General features: G+C 35.6%; 1 protein-coding gene across 1 annotated transcript in view; it reads left to right on the forward strand.

The window, feature by feature from the left end:
• Positions 1–21,114, forward strand: part of LOC136025106 (synaptotagmin-7-like) — a 45,660-nt gene extending 24,546 nt beyond the window's left edge. The window contains exons 4-6 of the mRNA XM_065700836.1: positions 2,962–3,130; positions 6,313–6,525; positions 20,239–21,114. Coding sequence (XP_065556908.1) covers positions 2,962–3,130; positions 6,313–6,525; positions 20,239–20,339 — 483 coding nt within the window. The 3' untranslated portion in view covers positions 20,340–21,114. The remainder of the gene's footprint in view (positions 1–2,961; positions 3,131–6,312; positions 6,526–20,238) is intronic.
• The last annotated feature ends 1,271 nt before the right edge of the window (positions 21,115–22,385 follow it).

The raw sequence follows: 22,385 nt of genomic DNA on the forward strand, positions 1-22,385 counted from the left end.
ATCACTTTCAACTATTCAAAAGCCCCTAGCCCTTCAATTCCCAATCGAACGAGCTCTTTTTAAAGTTTCTAAGACAACAAATGGCCATTTCAAAATTTCTATCAGATGCGTTTCGGAAAATATGAGACCGGGAGATATCCACCCTCTGATCAACTCTGAATCTTAAAAAGGGCACTAGAACTTCTGATTACCAATCCAAATGAGCACCCTCCTAAGTTTATAAGATCACTTTTTCTATATATACCTTAAATGCCCCAAGTAAATTAATTACAACTATTGCTCTCAGGGCTATAGGGGGTTGATATACTAAAAAAATAGTTTCCGGACCTGTCAACTATGTTGAAGAAAATGGCTTTCTCAGAATTTTGATTGAATTTATTTGAGGAAATGGCGGGCGTGAGAGCGGGGTTAGTTGCCGTTTAGTCACTTTCGACTATCAAAAGGAGCACTAGCTCCTTCTGTTGTATATTAAAGATGGGATTTGAAAAAGACTGATCAAAAAATAAATGCTTCCGGTCAACAATGATCGTGTCGGCCTTCCCTTACAGATGTGACGTCGGGAACTACTGGCAATTGTAGTAGCAGTATTAGCATTTAAATATTCCCTTTTCGATCATATCCCTTTATCATTTCCTGAAAGTTCCAAATTAACATACCCAGTCATTCCTAAGTGACGCCCTTTTGACAATCCGTAAACACATTACATGTTTTGATTTAGTTCAGCACTCTCCTTAATATTCTCTGAAAGGTTCACCTGCTTTCCCTTAGTCTTTTTGAAAAATAAAGTACAAATATGCCTTTCTCAGTGACGGTGGGTTTGGAAAAATGGTGGGCGTGGGAGGGGGCTTAGTTGCCTCCAATTACTTTCGACTATCAAAAGCGGATCTAGCTCTTCAATTTCCAATCGAACGAGTCTTTTTTCGAAGTTTCTACGGGAACAATTGGCCATCTCAAAATTTCTACCACGGGCATATTGGGAAAATACGAGGTGTGGGTGGGGCATCCACCCTTCCATCACTCTGAATCTAAAAAAGGACACCAAAACCTCTGATTAGTGATCCAATAAGTCCCCTCCAAAGTTTATACTATCACCCTTTTTTATGTAAGCCTAATTTGTCCCTAGGGTAATACTTACATCCCTTGCCCTGAGGGCTCCACGGAGGCTGCCATCCTCCAATACATGGTTGCCGTACCTTCCAACTACGTTAAAAAAAATGGTTATCTCAAAATTTTGGTGGGATGTATTTGTGGAATTGGTTAGCATGGGAGAGGGTTGGTCGCGCTCTAATCACTTCCGACTATTAAAATGGGCACTAGCGCTTTCAATTTACAATCGAGTGAGCCTTTTTAGAAGTTTCTACGACAACAAATGGGCATTGCAAAATTTCTATCAGATTCATTTCCGGAAAATACTAGGCATGGGGGAGGGAATATCTGACTTTCGGTCACTTTTAATTTTTTGTGGTTACTAGAACTTAGATTATCAATCCATTGAGCCCCTTCCGAAGTTTCTACGGCCACCCGCTCAACAAAATGGTCCTCTTACAATTTTGATTGGATATGTTTGGAGAAAGGGTGGATGCAAGAGGAGGATTAGCTGCTCTCTAATCACTTTCGAATATTAAAAGGGGCACTAGCCCCTTCAATTTCCAATCTAATAAACCTTTTTAAAAATTTCTACGGTAAAAAATGGCCATCTTAAAATTTCTATCAGATACATTTCGGGAAAATACGAGGTGTCTGAGGGGTGGGGGTATCCACACTACGATTGCTCTGAATCTTAAAGAGGGCACTATAACTTTTAATTACTATTTCAATGAGTCCCCTCCAAGACTTATACGTTCACCCTATTTGTGTAAGCCTTATATACCCCTGGGGCATAACTTACAACCCTTACCCTGAGGGCCTCGAGAGGGGGTTTTCATCCTCAAAGATATAATTTCCGGATCTTTCAACTATGTTGATCAAAATGGCTATTTCAAAATTTGATGAATCTGTTTGGGTAAACGGTGGGCATGTGAGAGGGTTAGTTACCCTCCAATCACCTTCAACTATTTAAAAGAGCACTAGCCCTTTCAATTTCAAATCGAATGAGCCTTTTAATAAGTTTCTACGACAATTCCTTCGATACGAAGTGCCCTGGTCTAAACAAAAAAAAATAATAATAATACATTGTGCCCATATCGCTCTTTACTGAAAATGTTGGAGAAATGCAAGAATTTTGTTTTAGTTTTAGGAATATTGTATTTACCATGATCTAGATGGGATGCATTTATGTTAGGTTTTTTCAAAGAATATACCGAAGGAATGATGTTTTGAAAATTTATGGGGAATGTAAAGGAGGAATTGAACAAACTCCTTCCTTGACCCTCCCTCCCCCTATTTTCATCTCTGCGAAGAACATTTCAAACTGGTCAGGAAGAAAAAATTAGCCCATTTCTGGGCATAATAGCTTTCTTCCCTCATAAAAAAATATGCGATCTTCTTTGTCGAAAGAACGGTCCCTCTAAGTTAAGAGCACGTCGGACATCCAAGATCAAATTCTTTTCAAGCAAAAAAAACATCCCCCTATATTTTCACGATAGAACCTATCTTTAAACAATTTACAATTTGCCTAATCTGCAGCCATTGTCCCAAAGGTTCTTGAGTTTTATCATCCCCGACTATATATTTATTATATCTTTTTAACTACTCTGAGAAAAATGATTGTCTCAAAACTTTGGTAAGATGTTTTAAAAGGTTAAGGAGTCTAGGTGAAAAAAAAATTCTCTTTTGACTCTTGAAAAGTACACTGGAACTTTTAATTTCCAACCAAATAAACCCATCTCAGCTTCTAAGACCACGTCTTCCATACCATGGGTTAAGGGAAATGAAATGAGATATTGTTTCCTTAATAGGCCAACACTAGAGCGTTACCTTTGATATTACAACACAAGTTTTAGTTTGTTTTCTTTTTGGCAGATTGATCTGACGTCGAAGCCAGTGTATTGGAGAGCTTTGAAACCTCCGCCAAAGTACAAATGTGGCGAAGTCCTCATATCATTATGTTATCATCCAGCAAACTCTCTCTTAACACTCACAGCAATAAAAGCTAGAAACCTCAAGGCTAAAGACATCAATGGGAAGTCAGGTAAGGTGTAATTTTTTATTTCGTTTCCATGACAACTCAGTGTTTTCTATTAGGTGTTGTTCCTTTCTTTCTTTTAAATTAAATAAAGAAAAACAGTTTTTTCAACTGAAAGTAAAGAACAAAAATCAAAATTAAAACGAGCAGAAATTGGACTTTCCTCAACCCTCGGTCTATACGCTAAAATCTTGAAATCCTTGGGAAATACTTCTCATTCAAAACCAACCTTGATTTTTATCCTAGTGTTAAGGAGTCGTTATTCAAGAACTGAGACAAAACGTCAAACTTTACCGTAAAGCAGAGTAAAGATAAGGAAGGGGAATTCTCCCACATATACGGAATATAATTTCTGCACGGTTTAACTTTTAATGATGCTCCTTTCTTTCAGCTGAAAGAAACTTGTTTTGAATTTAATTTCTGACCGTTTTTCAGATTATGCCACGTAATCTGTCCCCCGTGCAAAATTTTCCCTGAAAAATCTAATCTCCATGAAAAATACTCCGCAAAACATCCCCCCCCAAAAAAATGGCTTTTTAGTCATAAAATGGCAAAATCTGATAATAATCTCAAAAACTTCATCGGATTTCTATGGGAAAAATGTCTTTGTTCATTTTTGGTGGGGTATGTGGGGGGGGAGAAAGATGCCTAAAATAGCGCATTTTAATTCCCAAATTCTCTAAATTTCCATAAGGATTCAGATAAACATAGAAAGGGGTATGGGGAGGAGGGAGGAATCCATCTCTCATTCCCTTCATTTAGACTAAACCCGAATAACGTTGCTGCGGAGTGATACCTCAAAATGCTCTGAAGTTTTTTTTAACTTTCAGTTAACTCAAATGATTTACTTCATATTCCATAAAATTATATACGGTGTTGTGTAAGTATGCATCAACTGTTGTAAAGGAAAGGTGGAGGTGTCATTTTATAGGCGGGGCGGGGGATATACCTGAAAGCGTGCAATTTGACGGCGAAATATAAGTTTTCTCATTGAGCCTTTTGATAAATATAGAATGAAATTTGGGGGAAGGGGACGGGAGTTGAGGTCGAAATCGGTATCAAATCCTTGTCAATTATTTATTACTTTTGGTTTCCATCTTTATTGTTGGTACTGGCTGGGGGGGGGGTGTAAAGCTGTCCTACTAATTGTGACAATCTTCTGCTATGCAGGGTAAAAGACTAAATTCAGTTATGTACCGGCACATAGCTGGAAAAGATGTGGCGGGGCATTTTTGAGCCTACCCAAGACATTTTATTGGGAGGGCAAGCGCCTATAGGAGCTTTGTTTTCAGCGAATTTAGATGGTTCAACTTCTCTTTTCTTTTTCTTTTTTTTACTAATATATAGTGTTTCAATGTATTTAATTTATTTTCTACAATCTATTCAAACATAAAAAAGCCCTACTGCAGAGGTTACAAAGACTTCAGCCGGGGGAAAGGTCATAGTTAGAATTTTCATCCATATGAACAATAACAACCCCCCCCCCGTCCACCCAAAGTCTATAGTAAAATTATTATTTAGAATGTATTCAACAAAACTACTATTCATCGAAAATTCTTACTAATTATTTATATATTGTCAAAAAATTGAATGAATATCCGACATTTCATTTCTTCATCAGATAAACGGAAAAAGGGGGACGCAGTGAATCAGTTTATAATTATTGATATTTATAATCTAATATTAAGAAATTGGGGGTTTATAAGGCTGGTAACCCACATTATATCTTGGTTAGGCCAAAGCAGGATTGAAAACCTGGTTTTTGTTTTGTTACTTTCCTATCGGTTAAACGCTGAAGTTGTCAGTCTATCGAAGCTTTTAAAACGTTATGTTCAAAGAAGAACGCAATCAGTAATCACGTGATTAAAGGCTATTCTTCAGCATTGAAAAAACAATAAAAGAATATCGAAAGAAGGGACTAAATTGACTTTACAGCCAGTTGAACTTTATCCTTTTCAATTAGGAATCGTGACGGGTGAAAGCTTAGAACAATATTTTATATAATCTAGTTGGTATTATAAAGCTATCTGTAACTTTTCAGGATCAAAATACCATAAATGACACTATTAATTATGAAAAAACTACCTTTTCATATTTTTTATCAGCTCATCACGAGCTATCGATAATACCGAAATAAGGGACTAAACCTACACTTTTATCGGTGAATATTTTTTTTTCCTTTCTTGTAAAGGAAAATATTGGCCCATTTTTCTTTATCCTTTCAGTTTGTTAGCATTATTGCCATCTGTTCATATTTTAAGCACTTTTCAATTTTACGATTTTTCTGAAACAAAAATTGGAGTACGTTCTGTTCTCCTCTTTTGAATTTTTATACTTTTTGGATGCTTTTAGAATTTTTGACCGGGCTTTGGGTCACTTTCTTAGCTGATTTATCCTTTGAGGAGTTAGAAAGGGTTGTTCGAAAACGATGAAATGAAATGCTTAAAAAATCGAAAAATTGTACTATATTGTAAGAGCATGTAAAACGAAGCTTTTAATTTGGATAAATTTAGGGTATTTGCGAAAAAATTGTAAAGAAGGGATTTCTAAGTAAATAGAGTGATTTTGGAGCGGAAAAATATTTTGTTGAATTCTTGTGTTACCATGGAAGAGGTAGCCTGCTAAGGGCTGAGGAGATGTTTTTTAGTCAGATTTGGTTGTAGACTGAATCTGATTGTTTGATTGTATCTACAGCTAGAACACAAGATGCAAATTTAAGTTTTATCATTTATTAATGATAGCACCACTGGCGTCATAGAAGTGTGATTTCATATTAAAAAAGGGCGGAGATCTAACTGCCATATTCGGCGTTGGATGTTTTTGAGACTCCTCCTCCTGCTCAATCCCAATGGTGGTCATTAAAAGGTTGTCATGGGAGTTTTACTCCCCAATCCTTCAGATTCAGCCTAGTTATCATCATAGATGTTACGGAAAATGTTATGATAAATTTTGTAAAATGTAATTATACTAAATACTAAAGTCTAATTTTATAAAACTATTGAGTAAATAAGAAATAGAAATAGTATTATGTCCTACAAGAGGTACAACCAGTATGTGCATTTTGGCTCTTTAGGCCTTAACAAAAACTTGTCATTGGAGCTTAAACTGAAAAGCGTAGACTGAGAACACCTTCATTTGTCAAAAATTCGAGAAAATCCTATGTATAGTTTTTCTTCTTTTTTTCGTAGATCCCTACGTAAAAGTCTGGCTAAATTTTGGAGACAAAAGAGTAGAAAAGCGGAAAACCCCAGTTTTTCCATGTACACTGGATCCTGTTTTCAATGAAATATTTACCTTTCACGTACCTTGGGAAAAAATAAGGGATTGTTCCCTGGATGTCAGGGTCATGGACTTCGATAACATCGGAAGAAATGAACTTATTGGAAGACTCTCTTTGTCAAGTAAGCCTTTTTCTGTTAGTAATAGTAGTCATAGATTTTTGAACAAATACCATGCCTTAAACTACAAAAGTTCAAAAAGTTTTGGACCATTTGATTATTTGTGCAATATGAAAAGTACTCAAGATGATCAGACGAAGGAATAACCTACAAGACCAGATAAAAGCGACTGGATTAAATAAATTAGGAATGCAAAAACTAATCAGTTTTATCATAAATAGACTTGATAAATAAGACTTTCTCTGAGAATCGTCGAGCGGAAAAATCGGCAAACTTTTGGTTTCATCTTTAAACAATAAATGGTAGGCTCTTATTGAAAAGTAGGCTCTTCTTCCTGAAAAGCTAAGTAAAAAGCCTTTTCGTATTTCGAGTCTGAATTTTGTGAAGCTTTCGTATATTCGAGCAAATAACCTTTCTACCATCAAACCGCTCAATGAAGCAAACAACCTTGTCTTTTTCAGATATAAATATATGTTCTGTGTTTTCCTCTTTACATTTTGGGAGACCCAGGAAAGCCTTCCTTGCCTTCCTCCAGGTAATCCCTGTAGGTTTTTTCTCTTCTAGCAATTTAGGCAAATTCCAGGGTAAGTTATTCCACCTTCCAACAAAAAAGTAAGTTTCGTGACCATTGTAAGGAAAAGTGACAAAAAATAATCCGATTTCTTACGATAAGCGACTCGTATGTGAAGAAAGATTCAACGTCACCAATGTGAGGAAAAGCAGTGAATATAATTTACTGCCAATCTCTTAAAGCAAACAAAAAGTTTTTAATAAATGAAGGGGCTCCCCTTAAGCCACCCCTAAAGTTGGATTTTTTTTCACCTAATACTTCCAGAACGGACGCTATAACACAAAGGCAATGCGGATGGACAAAAAGTATTTTTCACCATGTCTCAAGAAAAGATGGAATTGTCGATGCGTATTCACTTTAAAGGACAAATTTTTCACTTCAAATGCTAATGAAAGACAACCGGTAAATATACTTAAAGTAGTTGCAACTACTTTAAATTGTTGCACCTAAAAATTCTTCTGGTAAACCACCAATAAAACTGTCCCATAATGAGTGCGGTTTGAGGAAAGGGGAAGCCCACCTCGTATACAGAATTATCTTGTTGGGTTTTAAGTCTCAGCAATTCACTTTAGTCCATATGAAAAACTGGTTGTTTTATTTAATTTTTGATCAAAGGTGAATATAGTTTTCTTTTCTATTCAGTTTCGTACTCTTCCGGTGAAGCTAAAAACAAAGCTTTGGATTTGGAATGAGATTGAGATGCTCACTTAATTTAGGAATTTCTCACAACAATTGATGCTCAAGCATCTGAATAGTAAGCCTACCCTAGCTTTTGATGTGGTCGCTGCTTTAATGATATTGATTAAAAAAAAATTCCTAGACGAATTTAGTTTAGCCACTGTGGTCTCTAAATTTAATGCCAAACTACTTCCTTGTAGTTGTTTGAGACCAGATAACACGGCAAGTACATTGGTATTTTCTATGGAATGCCATTGTTAATGCGTACGCACCAAATTAGTTTAATTGGTAGGTAATGTGCCATGCTTTGGAATAAAGTCGTTTTAGTGCGAAATCCAAGAGACCAAACGTTACCTTTCCTAGTATAACATTAAACAAATCAACAAAAAATTGTATAAGCAGAGTAATTGTACAATTAGTTATCGATATGACCTATTGACGCCTGTAGTATGGAAAGACAACCAGGGAGTTCTGACACCCAGACTGTTCTAGCTCCGAAGGCTATGTTTTGTCTCCTAAGTCGGTCAAGTTTCTTGAGTGCTTAGATGTCTTCTAATGATGATAAAAAACACGAGATTGCACTTAAAGATAAACATATTCTCAGATATGAACAGGCAGGATTCCTACGCAGCTGAGAATCGTCTTTATTTTTTTTTAAGGTTACACATTTTTTTAAACCAAAAATTTATTTTTGTCGGTAACAGACAATAAACTCCGAGTTTGCCGAACAGAAAAGTGTTGTAATCGAAGAACAGGGAAAATTAAGCAGAGAAAGATTGTATCAATGCTAATCACAAACTAGCATAAAATGTTTTCTATGCATTTAACATTGTCAAATTAGAGGGGGCAGTAAAGGAACAAAACCAAAAGGTACCTCCTAAAACGAATTCAAAAGAGATTAAATTGGATACTGCCAAAATTACTAGGATAGTCTAAGTGACCTTGACAATAAACGTAAATTAAATCTCATTGGAGGATCGCCAAAATTGGGAATTAAACATCTAAACAGCAAAAAGGATAGTCCCATAGATTTGCAAGAGACGCAAAAGGATTGCGAAAGGGTTTACAGCTTGATTAAGAAAACTCGTCTAATTTGGAGTATTTGAAAATTACTATTATCCTTGTTTGATATGCAGAGTTTAGTGGGCCAGTAAACTAGATGACTGTTTAAGAATAAAACTTGTGAGAATAGTGGCAGAGGAAGAAAAAAAGCTGGAAAGCTAAATAGGCTACTAATTTAATACAAAACAAAGTTTTAAATTCAGAAATTATCCAGAAAATATCCAAATCAAGAGTCACTGACTATCCAAAGGGGACGAAGAGGAGAAAGGCACTTCTTAATTTTATTGTAGGATCATGTCGAAAAAGTAAAAAAGTGATCAAAGAAATTAAACAGTTTTCAATTGATACATAATCAATGAAGACTATAGCTTCTGGGAAAAGCGAGCAAAACCAGTGGAGAGAGGCAATAACATCCCGTTAAGAAGGCTTTTTTTGCTAAAAAAAGAAAGGTGCGGGCACAGTAGCACAACAAATGTCATGATACAGCACAAATCTAATGTCAAAAAATTTACTCAAAGTATGCTGGGTAGTCAGGAAAATTATAATCAATATAATTTTTAGTTTGGACAATTATATAATTACCTTTAAATTTCTTAAGGGGTGTTACTCTGCTCCTGTTTTAGTAATTTCTATTCTGATAAATAACAGTTAAAATAGGGATAAGTTCTTTTACTAGACGGTGAAAAAAAAAAAATGATCGAAAATAGGCTATATTGGATACTTCTATCACATGTGCAGAGATCGCTGTCAGGAATGATAACGCACTGTTTAGTTATTTCTATTCTTTTTATGTTTGACTTATTTAAGATTAGGGTCTTGCTCAAATATTATGTTGGTACTCATTTTAATTTTGTTGTCTTGGGTCTTATTTTTTAGTTATAGTAATTATTCTTCGTTTTCTTCGTCGGCTATTAAATTACCTTAATAATTTCAAATTTAAATTAGTTTCTGCTCGTTTTTGGTTTAATTAAGTAAAAAAAAAAATGAAGATTTTCATATGAAAGTGTAGAGCGCATTTAGAACTTAAAACGATCGTAAGTTATCCCGTATATAAGAGGTTGTCCCTTCCTTAACTCCCCACTTTCCACGCTAAAGGGTAGTTACGTGTTACAGCGACATTGTGTAATGACATGCATGAGAGGTGTGGCATAAGTGGAGGACAGTAACAACGGCAATGAAAGGGGTAAAATTAACCTTGACTTGATGCCCACTTAATTGGACAATCGGTCTTGGCTTTTTCTACAATTGGCCATGACTTGACTGCGTTCCAGTTTGTATTTGTTTGTGAAACTCATTAGAGACCAAGTGATGTCCTATAACACGCCAAACAAACTCATATGGAAATTGCTGATGCAGGAATGCAATTCGACCAAGGAGGCAGCAGCCCCCAAGTAAATCATCTTTATTGGGTACTTTTCCTGTCGGATAATGGAGGACTCCACAGTGAATACATACAGAGTCGAAGGTTCCCTATGACTTGCAAAAAACACTTGCGTATTTTACAGCATCTTTGTAGGTTTTGCTGGGTTTTATGGCCCAATTTGTTGTTATCGAAGATTTTGATGGTTGCAGTTCTTCTAACATAATATTTTTTCGGTACTTGTGTACATAATGGTACACACTCAAGAAGTGAAACTAGGTCAATCTTAATGAAATATACAAAAAATGAAGATATAATACTTTAGAAACAAATATAGGCTATGTATTTGCGGAATAGGGGGGGGGGGGGTTAAAGTATAGCGGGTTTGCATGCAAAATGTGTTAGCTAAAATTATTCAGTATATTATGAATTAAGAATTGTTTTGTAACTTCACGCTGTCCAAATACTTTGCCCCTAACCCCACCTCCTAATCTGCAAATATATAGCCAAAAACTCCGATGTATTCTGTCACCTGTCGCTTGTTTTTCACCGACCGGTATGTTCTCAAATGCGTACCGTTATGTACACAAATACCTTTTTTTCTTCTGCCCTTTCATTTTTGACTCGTTCCAATTATTGCTGTCCTTTAACAGTACAGTTCTTCATTCTTCACAGTTCTTTATTCTTATTTTTGACTCTCTTGATACTCGCTCGTGTCTGGTAACCCTACAATTCTTTGTTCTTCACTTTCTTCTATGACAAGTTCTCATTCCTCCTGTTGCTTGTAATCCTCGCTGTTGATTACCTTCTAACTGCAAATTTCTTTGTTTTTGTGGTCGTATATCTTCTAAACACACATTTCTAAACACATGAACTCACTACATTGGAATCACGACGTCACTTCCTTACCATGAACTTCGGGCACAAGTGCCTTAGTTCTGACTATCATCGACGTCTTCTTCCCCCCTTCAAAGAAAACCCCCCAATCCTTCCCAATACAAGACTTAATGCTCGTAGAGCTCCAAATACTCAACTTGACTTGTGTCCCCAAATGTTGACAATGAGGTACAAAAACTCTTTCGTTCCCTATTTTGTTTCGCATTTTAATAATTGATTTAACTTTGTAACTATGTTTATCCCTTAACATTTATTTTATCATTGTAATTATAATTGTTCTGACGTGCTTATGCTAGCTTGTGTGCTATTTTAGCCAATAAATCATATTCTATTCTATTCTATTTCTCTGTTCTTCATATTGATCTAGATTTGTTCAGATCCTCATTTTCGCATGTCTTGTAACTGCATGTTTTTTTCTCTTCACTTTCGCTTTTGAGTTATTGTAATTCTCGCTACCGCTTATCTTTTAACTGCATATTTCTATGTTCTTCAATTTTGTTTTTGACTTGTTGTAATTGTCGGTTTCACTAATATTTTAACTACACATCTCTTTGATCTTTGTTTTCATTTGTCATTGCTTCAGAAATTTTTTCAGTGCTTTTTGCCTCAGCTGCGTGGATTGGTCCTGTCACTTTTGATGATCTAGGTTGTTCATTTTCACCCGTCATATATTTACATTTTCTGGGTCAATCTCTTGATCTTGCCTCATTTGATGGTCCAGTTTGTTATTTTTGAGCTGACGGTTTTGTCCCCTTTTGTTCTTTTTTGTACTTATTTTGTGCTAACCTTATTTTACGTTTGTGTCCCCTAAATAGTATGAAATCGCTGAAAATACCTTTTGAAATTTACATCACCGAATATGGGCACATGAATCACATATTTATAAGCTTTTTCCCCGAAAATCCTTCTGAAAAGGTTTTAAAACCTATTTCCTTGTGTTTTCACTTTCAGTCAACGTGATTGCTAACCTGTTTAGTCTATTTTCATTTATTGTTGATATCCCGTAGTTGTTTCTTTTTAGTTTCAGCCTGGAAAATGACCTCTTTCCAGAAGCAACGCTTGCTGGAATTGTTAAGAACATTTAACAATTTCGAAAACCAGTTGTTCATTTTGATGGCGGCACAGGGCCCTTTCAAACGCGGTGTCCGATTGGGTCAATCCTTCCAATCGCCCTTTTTCCGGCCCTACCAACTTTTCTTCATCAACTTGACCCTTCTACCGTCCAATACTCCTATTAAGTTTAACTCAATCACTTAAGTCTTTCCAAAGATATTGTAAATAATTCTAAGAATCCTGATGCAAATGGCGTATTTTTACTTATTCAGATAAGTATGTCGTTTTCAGGATACACTCTTGGGAAATTCTGGGAATCTTGGCCTTGCAAATGATCCGTAATAGTTCAGTCTAAATACAACTATCAGAAAGGAATTTTTCGCCCATTTCTTGGCTCCTAGGACTCCCTCGCCACCTAACCACAAAAAAGCTATCATTTTTTGGACCAGAAAATCATCTCCAAATGTTTTAAGCTAATTGAATGCCCAGGATTAAACATGAACACCCTATTCCCATTATAAAACCTACATTTAATACAAAAGTCAACTTCTATAATACACGACTTATGTCCCGGGGGCTCTTGAGTCGCGATATACCTGCAGGCATATCTGTTGAGCCCTTTGACTATTTTGAACAAAATGCTATCTTAAGATTTCTGTTGGTTCCCCATGAGGCTTTTAGAGGGGATGGGGCTGGCAAAAGTAAACGCAGAGGGCGAAGCTGGTTGCGCACTGCTTGAGCAGTTTTTTCATAAAAAAGATAAGACAATTATCAAACTTTAGCGTTCGAACGAACCCTCCTAATGTCTTTCTATGCTTATATCAAGAATCAAGGAGCAGTATCCAATTCAAGCATAAAAACACTTTTTGGGGCAAAAAACAACCCCTCCTCCCATATACAAAAATATCCCCCGGTCGTCCTCCAGAATGGAGATGCGCAATTATACACCACTACATATAATTATACTACATACATATACATCAGACCTCAAATGAATCAAATTAGTCAAATGAAGTTTTGAAATGAATGTCTATATTAATCAATTATTTTGTACGGACTACGTGAATCTTTCGGAACGAATACGTCACCGTGCAGCATTAATGTCTTTAAAACTGGAAATCTCAGTATGCAGTTTATTGGTAATTTTAGATGGATTGGTTATTTCACAATTTTCCCTCAAATCAACAAAATCTTGACACCCTCTCGGCTAAAATTGTCGTTATGGTCAGAAAACGCCACTTCACTGTGGCACAATCTTTTGCTAATGGAAAAGGTCAGTAGAACTTTAGATTTACTTTCTGATGAGTTTTCATGCGACATCCTAGGGCCATAGGTTGGAAATATTTTTATGTAATAAGAGGAGAGGTTTTACGCCACAGCACTCATATTCAGGCTTAGTCAAATTGAAGGGAGATTAGAGACTAATTTCTACTCCTCCCTCAATAAAATCCTTCAAAGGCTCGTGGACATCTAGGAAAATTGGGCATGAAAATATAATTTTTGAGGCATATAGCCCCCTCCCCCTCCTCCGTTCACACAATGATCAACTCACACTCCGGCAGAATAACTGATGTGAAAATACACTCAAAGTACGTAATTTTATCAAACATCAAGTGAATCAATTTAGTTAAATATAACTTTAAAATAAATGTGTACATTAATTTTTTATTTTTTATGGACTATATGACTCTTTAGGAACGAATGTGCAACCTCGCGGTATTGCTTTCCCCTGAGGCTAGGAGGCTGAAAAAAAATATTTTTTCGATAATTTTAAATCGATTGGCTACCTCAGAATATTCAAACACTAGCAATTTGGCCCTCTTCGGGGCAACACCGCAAGTTTTTGAAACAAAATGGCAGGAAAAGTTGGTGTGCTGTGATACTTATTTCTTTGGCTATTTTAAAGGGTTACTAGAAATTTTAATTTCCGTTCGAACAAAGAAAAAGAAATATAAACAGGCATTCATAATCCTTCTACTCAAACAGATCTCTCGTAATCTTTCTTCTCTCCTCTTTGAGCTTGAGAATACTACTGGGCTCTCTGATATGCCCTCTCTGAAAACACTTCTTTTCGGGGATGTTTCCCAACTTTTAATCAAATTTTCCAAGGTTCGTTGCTTTTGATGGATGATTTTAAACTAGATTAATTTTACGTAGCTGGAATCGCCATAAAAGCCATTTTTTGTATTAGTTGGTATCAACACTTTTTTTCTTTTAGAATTTCGAATACTGTAAGTCCAAGTTTCTCGTTCCTTATAGCTTGTTACCACGAACTGTTTGATTTGTTTTGGATGACCTAAGTGAGATTACTTTTCCTCAGTTCCTGGCTATCGATTGCAACACACCCTCGAATTGAAAACGAAATGTCTTTCAATTCATGTATCTTCTTTCACAGAGAGAAAGGCAGTTCCTCAAGCTTACTTGAGCTTATACGACTTGCAATCCAAACTTCATTACAGGAATTCAGAAGGCATTATTTATCATTTTGTTTTCTTTGCTAAATATACATTTAGGTGTCCCACTCTCATAAATTTACAACACCGGATCGATTGTTAGCCTAAATATTATTTTAATACTTAGCCTACCATTTGAGTCCCATAGTACCTGCGATTCTAGGCGTTTACCCCCCCCCCCCACAAAAATATCCCCTGGAACATAACCCCGTGAAAAATCCCCCTACCCAAAAAACGCGGAAAGCACCCCCGAAAAATACCCTCTGTGGAAAATACCCCCCACCGTGGGAAATACCCCCCAGAAAACAACCCTCGCAGAAAATACCCCCGTGGAAAATACCTCACCCCCCTACGGAAAATACCTTGGAAAATTAGCCCCGCAGAAAATATCTCCCCGGTAAATCATCCCCTTGGAAAATATGGCTTTCGAAATTTCAGAATTTTGTTGAGTTTTTATTTTTAATTTTCTGTAAGGGGAAAGAATTTTGGCACTTGTGTATTATACGCCACTCACTCAAGTTTACGCGGTGTAAAACTGGAGAATAAACCAGTTTCTTCGCTAGTTTCTTTCAGCTTGGCACGAGACAAGACAAAGACAGGTGACAGAATAGATGGGAAATATATAATTTGGGCTACATATTTGCGCATTAGGGGGGGGGGAGTATAGCGGGCCTGCATGCAAAATGTGTTAGGTACAATTATTCTGCATATAATGAAGTAAGAATTGTTTTCTGACTTCAAACTGTCCAAATACTTCACACCCCCTCCCCTTATATGCAAATATATTGCCCAAGTTATGTATTTCCCATCTATTCTGTCACTTGTCTTTGTCTTGTCTCGTGCTAAGCTGAAAGAAGCTAGCGAAGAAACCGGTTTGTTCTCGAATTTTACGCAGTGCAAACTGGAGTGAGAGGCGTATAATAACATTGGGGGGTACTTTTCATGGGGGCATTTTCCTCGAAGGGGGGGATATTTTCCAGGTTTTTTTCCGGAGGGGTATTTTCCGCGAATGCGGGGTATTTTCTGGGAGGGGATTTTCCACGTGGGGTATTTTCCTTCGGGGGGGGGTATTTTCCGGAGGTGTTTTCCACAGGGAGAGTATTTTCCGCGGGAAGATATTTTCCTTGGGGAGGGGATGTTTTTTTTGGGAGGGGGGTATCTTCCTGGGGGGTTTTCACCGGCCACTGGTACTTACAGTTTTCTTATGTGTCAGAAATTTATTATTTTTTTCTTTTCTTCCTTGCGGCAATATTTGAAAAAGGACGCTTTTGGTGCAAAAAAGTTCTCAAAGATAATTTTGTCATTTATGCATTTAAAGCCCTCCTTAATAAAATACGGTTAAATAATGTCAGTTCCGCAGTTGTAGGACGCAGATAATCTTTACACTGCAGCCAAGGGAGTGTCCATGATTTTTGTTCGGGGAAGGGGTATTTCTTAGAGGGTGTTTTGCAAAAAAAACACCTTAAAATACGCATCAAAAGTTTGTTTATATGCATTGCTTTTACATTTTTACGAGCGAGACAGAAATTTAAGGGAGGAGGGGGGTTCAAACCTGGTACCCCCCCTAGCACACGGCCTTGAGTGTATCCAATGGCGGGTTAATCTTTAATTATTAGACTATGGACAGCATGTGTATGATCTCCATATGTTTTTCTTCCATACCACCAGCAAAGGTTTCTTAAAAGATTTGAAGCCAGTGAAGCTGTTAATTTGAATCTGCTTCTACATTAGATGATCGATTGCCACCATTTCTGCTGGATATTTGGTGTGTTTTTATTTGCTCGTGCGTTACATTGCCCTTTCTTTATTATCTGATACCTATTCAGGTAAGAAACTACGATTCTAAAGCCACACTTTTGAGTTACTGATGCTGAAACTTGTCATGTGTTAAGTATTTTGTATTCAGTTTGTAAAGTAAAATAATTCCAATTTTTTGTGTGCAAACATGATATCAGGCAATTCTAATCGGTTACCCGCCTGTTTCAAAATAGAAACAGCGCAAATTTAGTTTTCTGAAGAGCTGGACAGAACAATTAGGCACGTTTCTTCAGCCTTTTATAATTTTTTAATGGTTTTATTTTCTTTGGTTGATTTTCTTCGGTTGAAGCTCCAAGTAAATTGGATGGAACATTGTTTATTCTAAACATTAAAAAGGTTAACAGACCAATTCTCTGGCTTATGATTGTTTCGCCAGAAGATTCGGCCGTTTGTTCTTCCTACCCAAATTCCAAGCTTATTTCTGCTGTCACAATTGCTGCAAATATAGACGTATGTAAATGTGCAAAACCTAATTGTCTGCCGAAAACCATTCTACCGACAATTAACAGAGACACACGATTCAAGATGAAACCTAAGAATGGAAACACAAAATATAAAACCGAGATTTGAAACGCCTTGTTTATAATGAGCATATGTAAATGAAATTTACAACCACAAAACACGATTCTAGTATATTATCACCGTCTTATAGAAAAAAACTGCGTTTATTTTGACACTTCAATTGTTTTTATATCCCACTTGAGGTTTAGCAATAATCTTCTGTGCAACATTTCTTTTACTGAAAAAGGATATATTTAAAATGAACCAATTTTGCAATAGATAAAGCATATGATTAGATCATTAAGAAAATGTCAATGAAATGATTTTGACTAGAGGTCGCAAAGCAAAGGTTGTCAAAATAAACGCCTAGCTGGTTTTGAACGGCTAGTTGCCATGGCTTCTACAAGGTCAAATTACTTATTCATATTCTTGTTTCTGAAGCATAGAATAAACGAAGTTAAAATATTGTTTCATAAATATCTAATTGTAATCTTGAACCATTGCGTCTCTCTTTTGTTGCTCAAGTTAGATCAAGTTCCATTTTGTATTAATTAAAAAAATGTTTTTTTTTAACAAAAGTAAAGAACGAAGCTATGTCTTAAGCAGAGCAAAAAAAAACGACCAGAGATTATAATGAACAATGAACTAAAAGTGAAAAGAAACATATAATAGACATAATAAAGAAAAATGAACTGTGGATCATATAAACTCTTCGAGTCTTGGGACATTGTGAAATATAGTTTTTTATACCGTTCAAATCGCCCTTACGTTTGAACAGTCCTTCTATATAGCCTACAGTCCTTCGTAGTCGTCTACGTTTGAACAGTCCTTCTTAAAGCGTTGGGGCAAAAAGCCAAACTTTAGCATAAATATATGGGCTGTGTATAGTACACCACCCGCCAAATACAGAATAGTTTCAATTTGCTTTAAGTTTCAATGTCACACAACTTTAATTTGAAAAAAAACTGGTTTTTATTTAATATTGATTCGGTTTCAATTCCCCATGCAAGGTGAAAAGAAAAAAAAAAGAACAAAAAAAGGAGAAAACTAGTTCCTGAAACTTCCCTCTTTGCATCAAATTTTAACTTTTGCAGAACAATGCATTGAGAATAAGGTCGTTTATTACGTTTGTTTTTCGATATAGTATAGTTTTCCAAATAACTGTTGTCACCGCAATGAGAGTAGAATTTTCACACATCCCCATAATATTTAACGTCTCTTCTTGTTGATCTGTTCAAAGATATTTGCTTATTGAAGCTAGTCCGATTTCCGACAACAATATGTGCTAAGCTTCAAAATTTTGGTTTTCTTTTTCAAGGTTTTCGAATTATTGTAATCCCTTGTCGAAATAGAGAATCATCATTTTTAATAATTGCAAATTTTGCTTTTGGGCCTTCCTACTGACATATAACTGGTTGCGTTCAAAATTGTTTTCTTTTTTAAGGTTTTTGGATTGTTGTGATCCCTTGTTGAAATAAGTACAAATATTTTTATTAATACTAGTTTTTTGCTCTTTACGCAATTTGATGTTTTTTCATACAGTTGTCTTTTCAAAAATATTTAGTTATTGAAGCTTCCCCGATTTTTATAACAGCGATATGTAGGGTACTAAACTTGAAACTTTTGGCTTTCTTTTTTAAGGTTTTTCAATTGTTGTAATCCCTTGTCAAAATATTGAAACGTCACTTTTAATGCTTGCAAATTTTCGTTTTTCAAGTCTTCCTAATTGGTTGCATTCAAACGTGTAAGCTTAAACACGTAGCGAGCGGATTTTATCTAACAAAAAAGCAAACTAATTTTTAAATTTCCAAGCATTTTTTTCTAGCTTGAATTAAAACATTAAAATTATTGCCCAGGCGTCGTAAATATTCTTGCAGTTTATATAATAACTTTAGTGATTCTGAACCGAATTTATGAATTTTTCAACTAATGTTCATGTAAATGTTTCATAATTTTAACGTTTTTAATTGCAAAGGAATTAGTTACAATCGTGGCTCTGTCGGTTCTTTATCTTGGGTACAAACTAGCTTAGCTTGCCCAAGTGGCCAATGTAAGTTAGAAACTCCGAACATAGGGAGAAGCTCATTTTGAGCTTCTAATCAGTAGGGTACTAGTTCAAACTTATTCTTAGGCCTTGCATTAAGTTCAGTAAAACAAGGTTTAATTTAAATATGGATGAGATGCATAATGGTTAAGACAAAAGAGGGTTAATTTAAAGGGGCCCAGTTGAATGAGGGTTTAGTTAAACGCTTTTGAGTTGTAATCAGTCAAACGAGGATTAAATTAAATCAGATTGATTTTATCGTGAGCTGAGTTGCATGGGACCCAGTTAAATGTTGGTTTAGTTCGACAAGGGTTCAGTCAGATCGGGTTGAGTTACACATGGGTTGAGCTGCACACGGGTCTAGTTGCACGGGGCTTCAGTTAAATAGTGTCAAGTTGTACATGGGTCCAGTTAATCTAAGGTTCTATTGCAAGAGGATTCAGTTAGATGGGGTTGAGCTGCACTGAAGCTCTGTAAATTGGAGTCAGTTACACTCCACACCCCTTTTATACAATGCATAACGTCATTGCATCATGTTCTTTGTGATCTTTATATGCGTTTGAATGTGATGCTATTCATATGTATTTTTTTTTTAATAAAGGGTCTAAAGTAAATTCAGCCGAAGAGTGCACTTTCTGCCCATGACCCAGCAAAATATTGACATTTCCCACCTGTGGGAAAAATGCCCCACGTCGGGAATTACGGGTAAGCCATTGGTTGAATCGACATTTGTGTACTTTTACATCCTCCTGCAGGGAAAAAAAGCGTATCCAATGAGATATTGTGGCCTGTACTTTGAAGTCAAGAAACAGATCCCTTTTGTCTTTTTTCTAATCCAGTGTATTTAATTATTGTTGTCTAGAAGAAGCTGAGCCTCGAAATGAGAATAAGGAGAAGGGATATCTTTCAAGAAGATAATGTCCTCGGAATCTGCTAGCAATTGTTGAGACAGTATATTATGAAGCTTGTCTAGGAATGGAAATCTTGTAAAGGTTTTATCTGTATAAAAGAACAGTCTTTAAATATTGTTAGTAACTCGAATACGACACAGTACGTCATTCTGATTTGTCTCTTCAAGAATCTGCTGCTTAGTTCGAGCTCAATATGTGCTCATCCATCCTCAGGTGAAACTCTGGATCTTTGGCTAGTTTGATTTGTGGTTGATGCACTATTGTCACAGAAATTTTTCTAAGCATATTTTCTAAGTATATTGTTTCTTTTCAAGAGACCAAATAAAGTTAAATCCGTGTAGTAATTCTTGATTTTTTTTTTTTTTAAGGTAAAAACAGCACTGGTACTTTAGAAACAAAGCACTGGCAAGATATGATTGCAAAACCAAGACAAACAGTACTACAGTGGCATCGACTTAAACCAGAATGACTCAGTAAACTTTAATCATGTGGTCATTTCGTCAATACACATATGTGTTTCCATGACTGACAAGTTACAGCTGTTTGTCCATTATCTGAATACTTCATTTCTGTTGTTTTTTACAAAATATGCTTTAAAAAACCGTTCAGTCTTTTTATCTTTTAATATCATTTTTATGATTCAAATTCTTTTCCTCTTGTTCCTTCATCTTTTCATATTTCAAAATCTTAAATAATGTCAATGCTGCCAGAAAGCTCTTGAAAATGTTAATGGGTAAAAATATGTTCTTTCCAAGGTTAAATTACAAATTGAAGAAAAATCATTTTCGTATAATCTGAAAGACTACATTAAATCATTTACGTTTTTCGAAAGTTGCGAATGTAAAAAGAATGACAAGCAAAGACATTAGTTGTTACTGGCTAACAAGTTGATAAGCTTCAACCAAATCTGTCATAAAGTCATCATGGGCCCGCTGCACGGGAGTGTCATTTATTTTGTTATACGTTGTTTTTTAGAACCACTATAATTATTCCATTTTTAGTTTCTGTGCCGTGGATAATCGCTGTTGATAAGCGATGCACTTTTCTTTTTATTAAGCGGAATGATGAAAATAACTATAGCACTGTCAGTATTATATGCCCTTAATCAAACTTCCTTTTTGTTCCTAGTATTTTTTCTTAACTTTCTAATGGTGGTTTCTTGGAGCTGTGTCCTTTTCAATGTTTTTTCTTCATTGTTGATAACTTAAAGAAAACGAAGTACAATATAAATATGGAAATACGGAGAGTATAACAATTAGATTCGTAAGTATGATGGAGGAGGAGCGTACGCGACTGTATTGGGCTTTGGCACGTTGTTGCTACTATGAGTTGCTAGTGGTAGTTGAAGCAGTAGATGCTTTAATTTAAAATAAAAATTTTCGTCCAAAGATATGAAGTGTATGAACAAATATTTTCAAAAATGGAGGTTTTTGGAGCTGTGTCCTTTTCAGTGTTGTTTCTTCTTTGTTGATAACTAAAAGAAAACGTAGTACAATATAAATATGGAAATACGGAGAGTATAACAATTAGATTCGTAGGTATGATGGAGGAGAAGCGTACCCGACTGTATTGGGCTTTGGCACGTTGGTGCTACTATGAGTTGCTAGTGGTAGTTGCAGCAGTAGGTACTTTAATTTAGAATAAAAATTTTCGTTCAAAGATATGAAGTGTATCAACAAACATTTTCAGTTTCTTCAATTCTAGCTCCCATCTTTACTACCCTCTTGAAGCAGAAGTTACGAACATTCAAATAATATTAGCCAAATCGAATACAAACGACAAAAAGTTTATAATAATTTTGCTTTATGACGCTCAGCTTATTGACTCCTATTTTATTATTCCAATCAGACTAATTTTATCTGATCCTTTCAAAACGTTTCAACAAATTTTGAGACCGACAAATTTCTGAGCAAATGAGACAGGAGGACTACGTGACTGAAGAACAAAATGACATTCACTGATTTTATCTGGTTTAGAAAAGAGAACAGGTAGAGTAAAACTTGTCAAATAATCTCAGAGTTTCCAGAAAGAAGGAACACATAAAGAGAAGAATTTCATTCTGTGGGCTGTAACATGGCCACAATCTTAATTATAACTAAATATGTTGTTGTCTGAGAGAGTTACGTAAATAGTCTTTTTTCTTAATGAAAAGATTAAAAATTCCAGCTTGAACAACATTTAAATTCTTGGACGATCTTAATGAAAGATATTTATCAGTTAAACCACCAATAAATTAATGTTCAAAAATATCAAATCTGAAAACTGAATCCTATGCTATTTACATAGTTGTTATTCCTTTTAATCCCATCAATGATTTTTCAATGAACTTTCAATTTTTGTCTGTTAAATAAAAAAAAAACTTCAATGATCCTTTTGACTCCTTCAATGACCAGTTTCACTAGAATATATATTTTAGAATCATTGAACTACATAAAAATCAGTAAAAACATAAAATATGTAAGTTTATAATCTGGCTCTGTCTGTTTCTTGTCTAATGAAAACATTTTTCCAACTT

This window comes from Artemia franciscana, chromosome 3 (assembly GCF_032884065.1).
Source record: "Artemia franciscana chromosome 3, ASM3288406v1, whole genome shotgun sequence".
NCBI lineage: Eukaryota > Metazoa > Arthropoda > Branchiopoda > Anostraca > Artemiidae > Artemia > Artemia franciscana.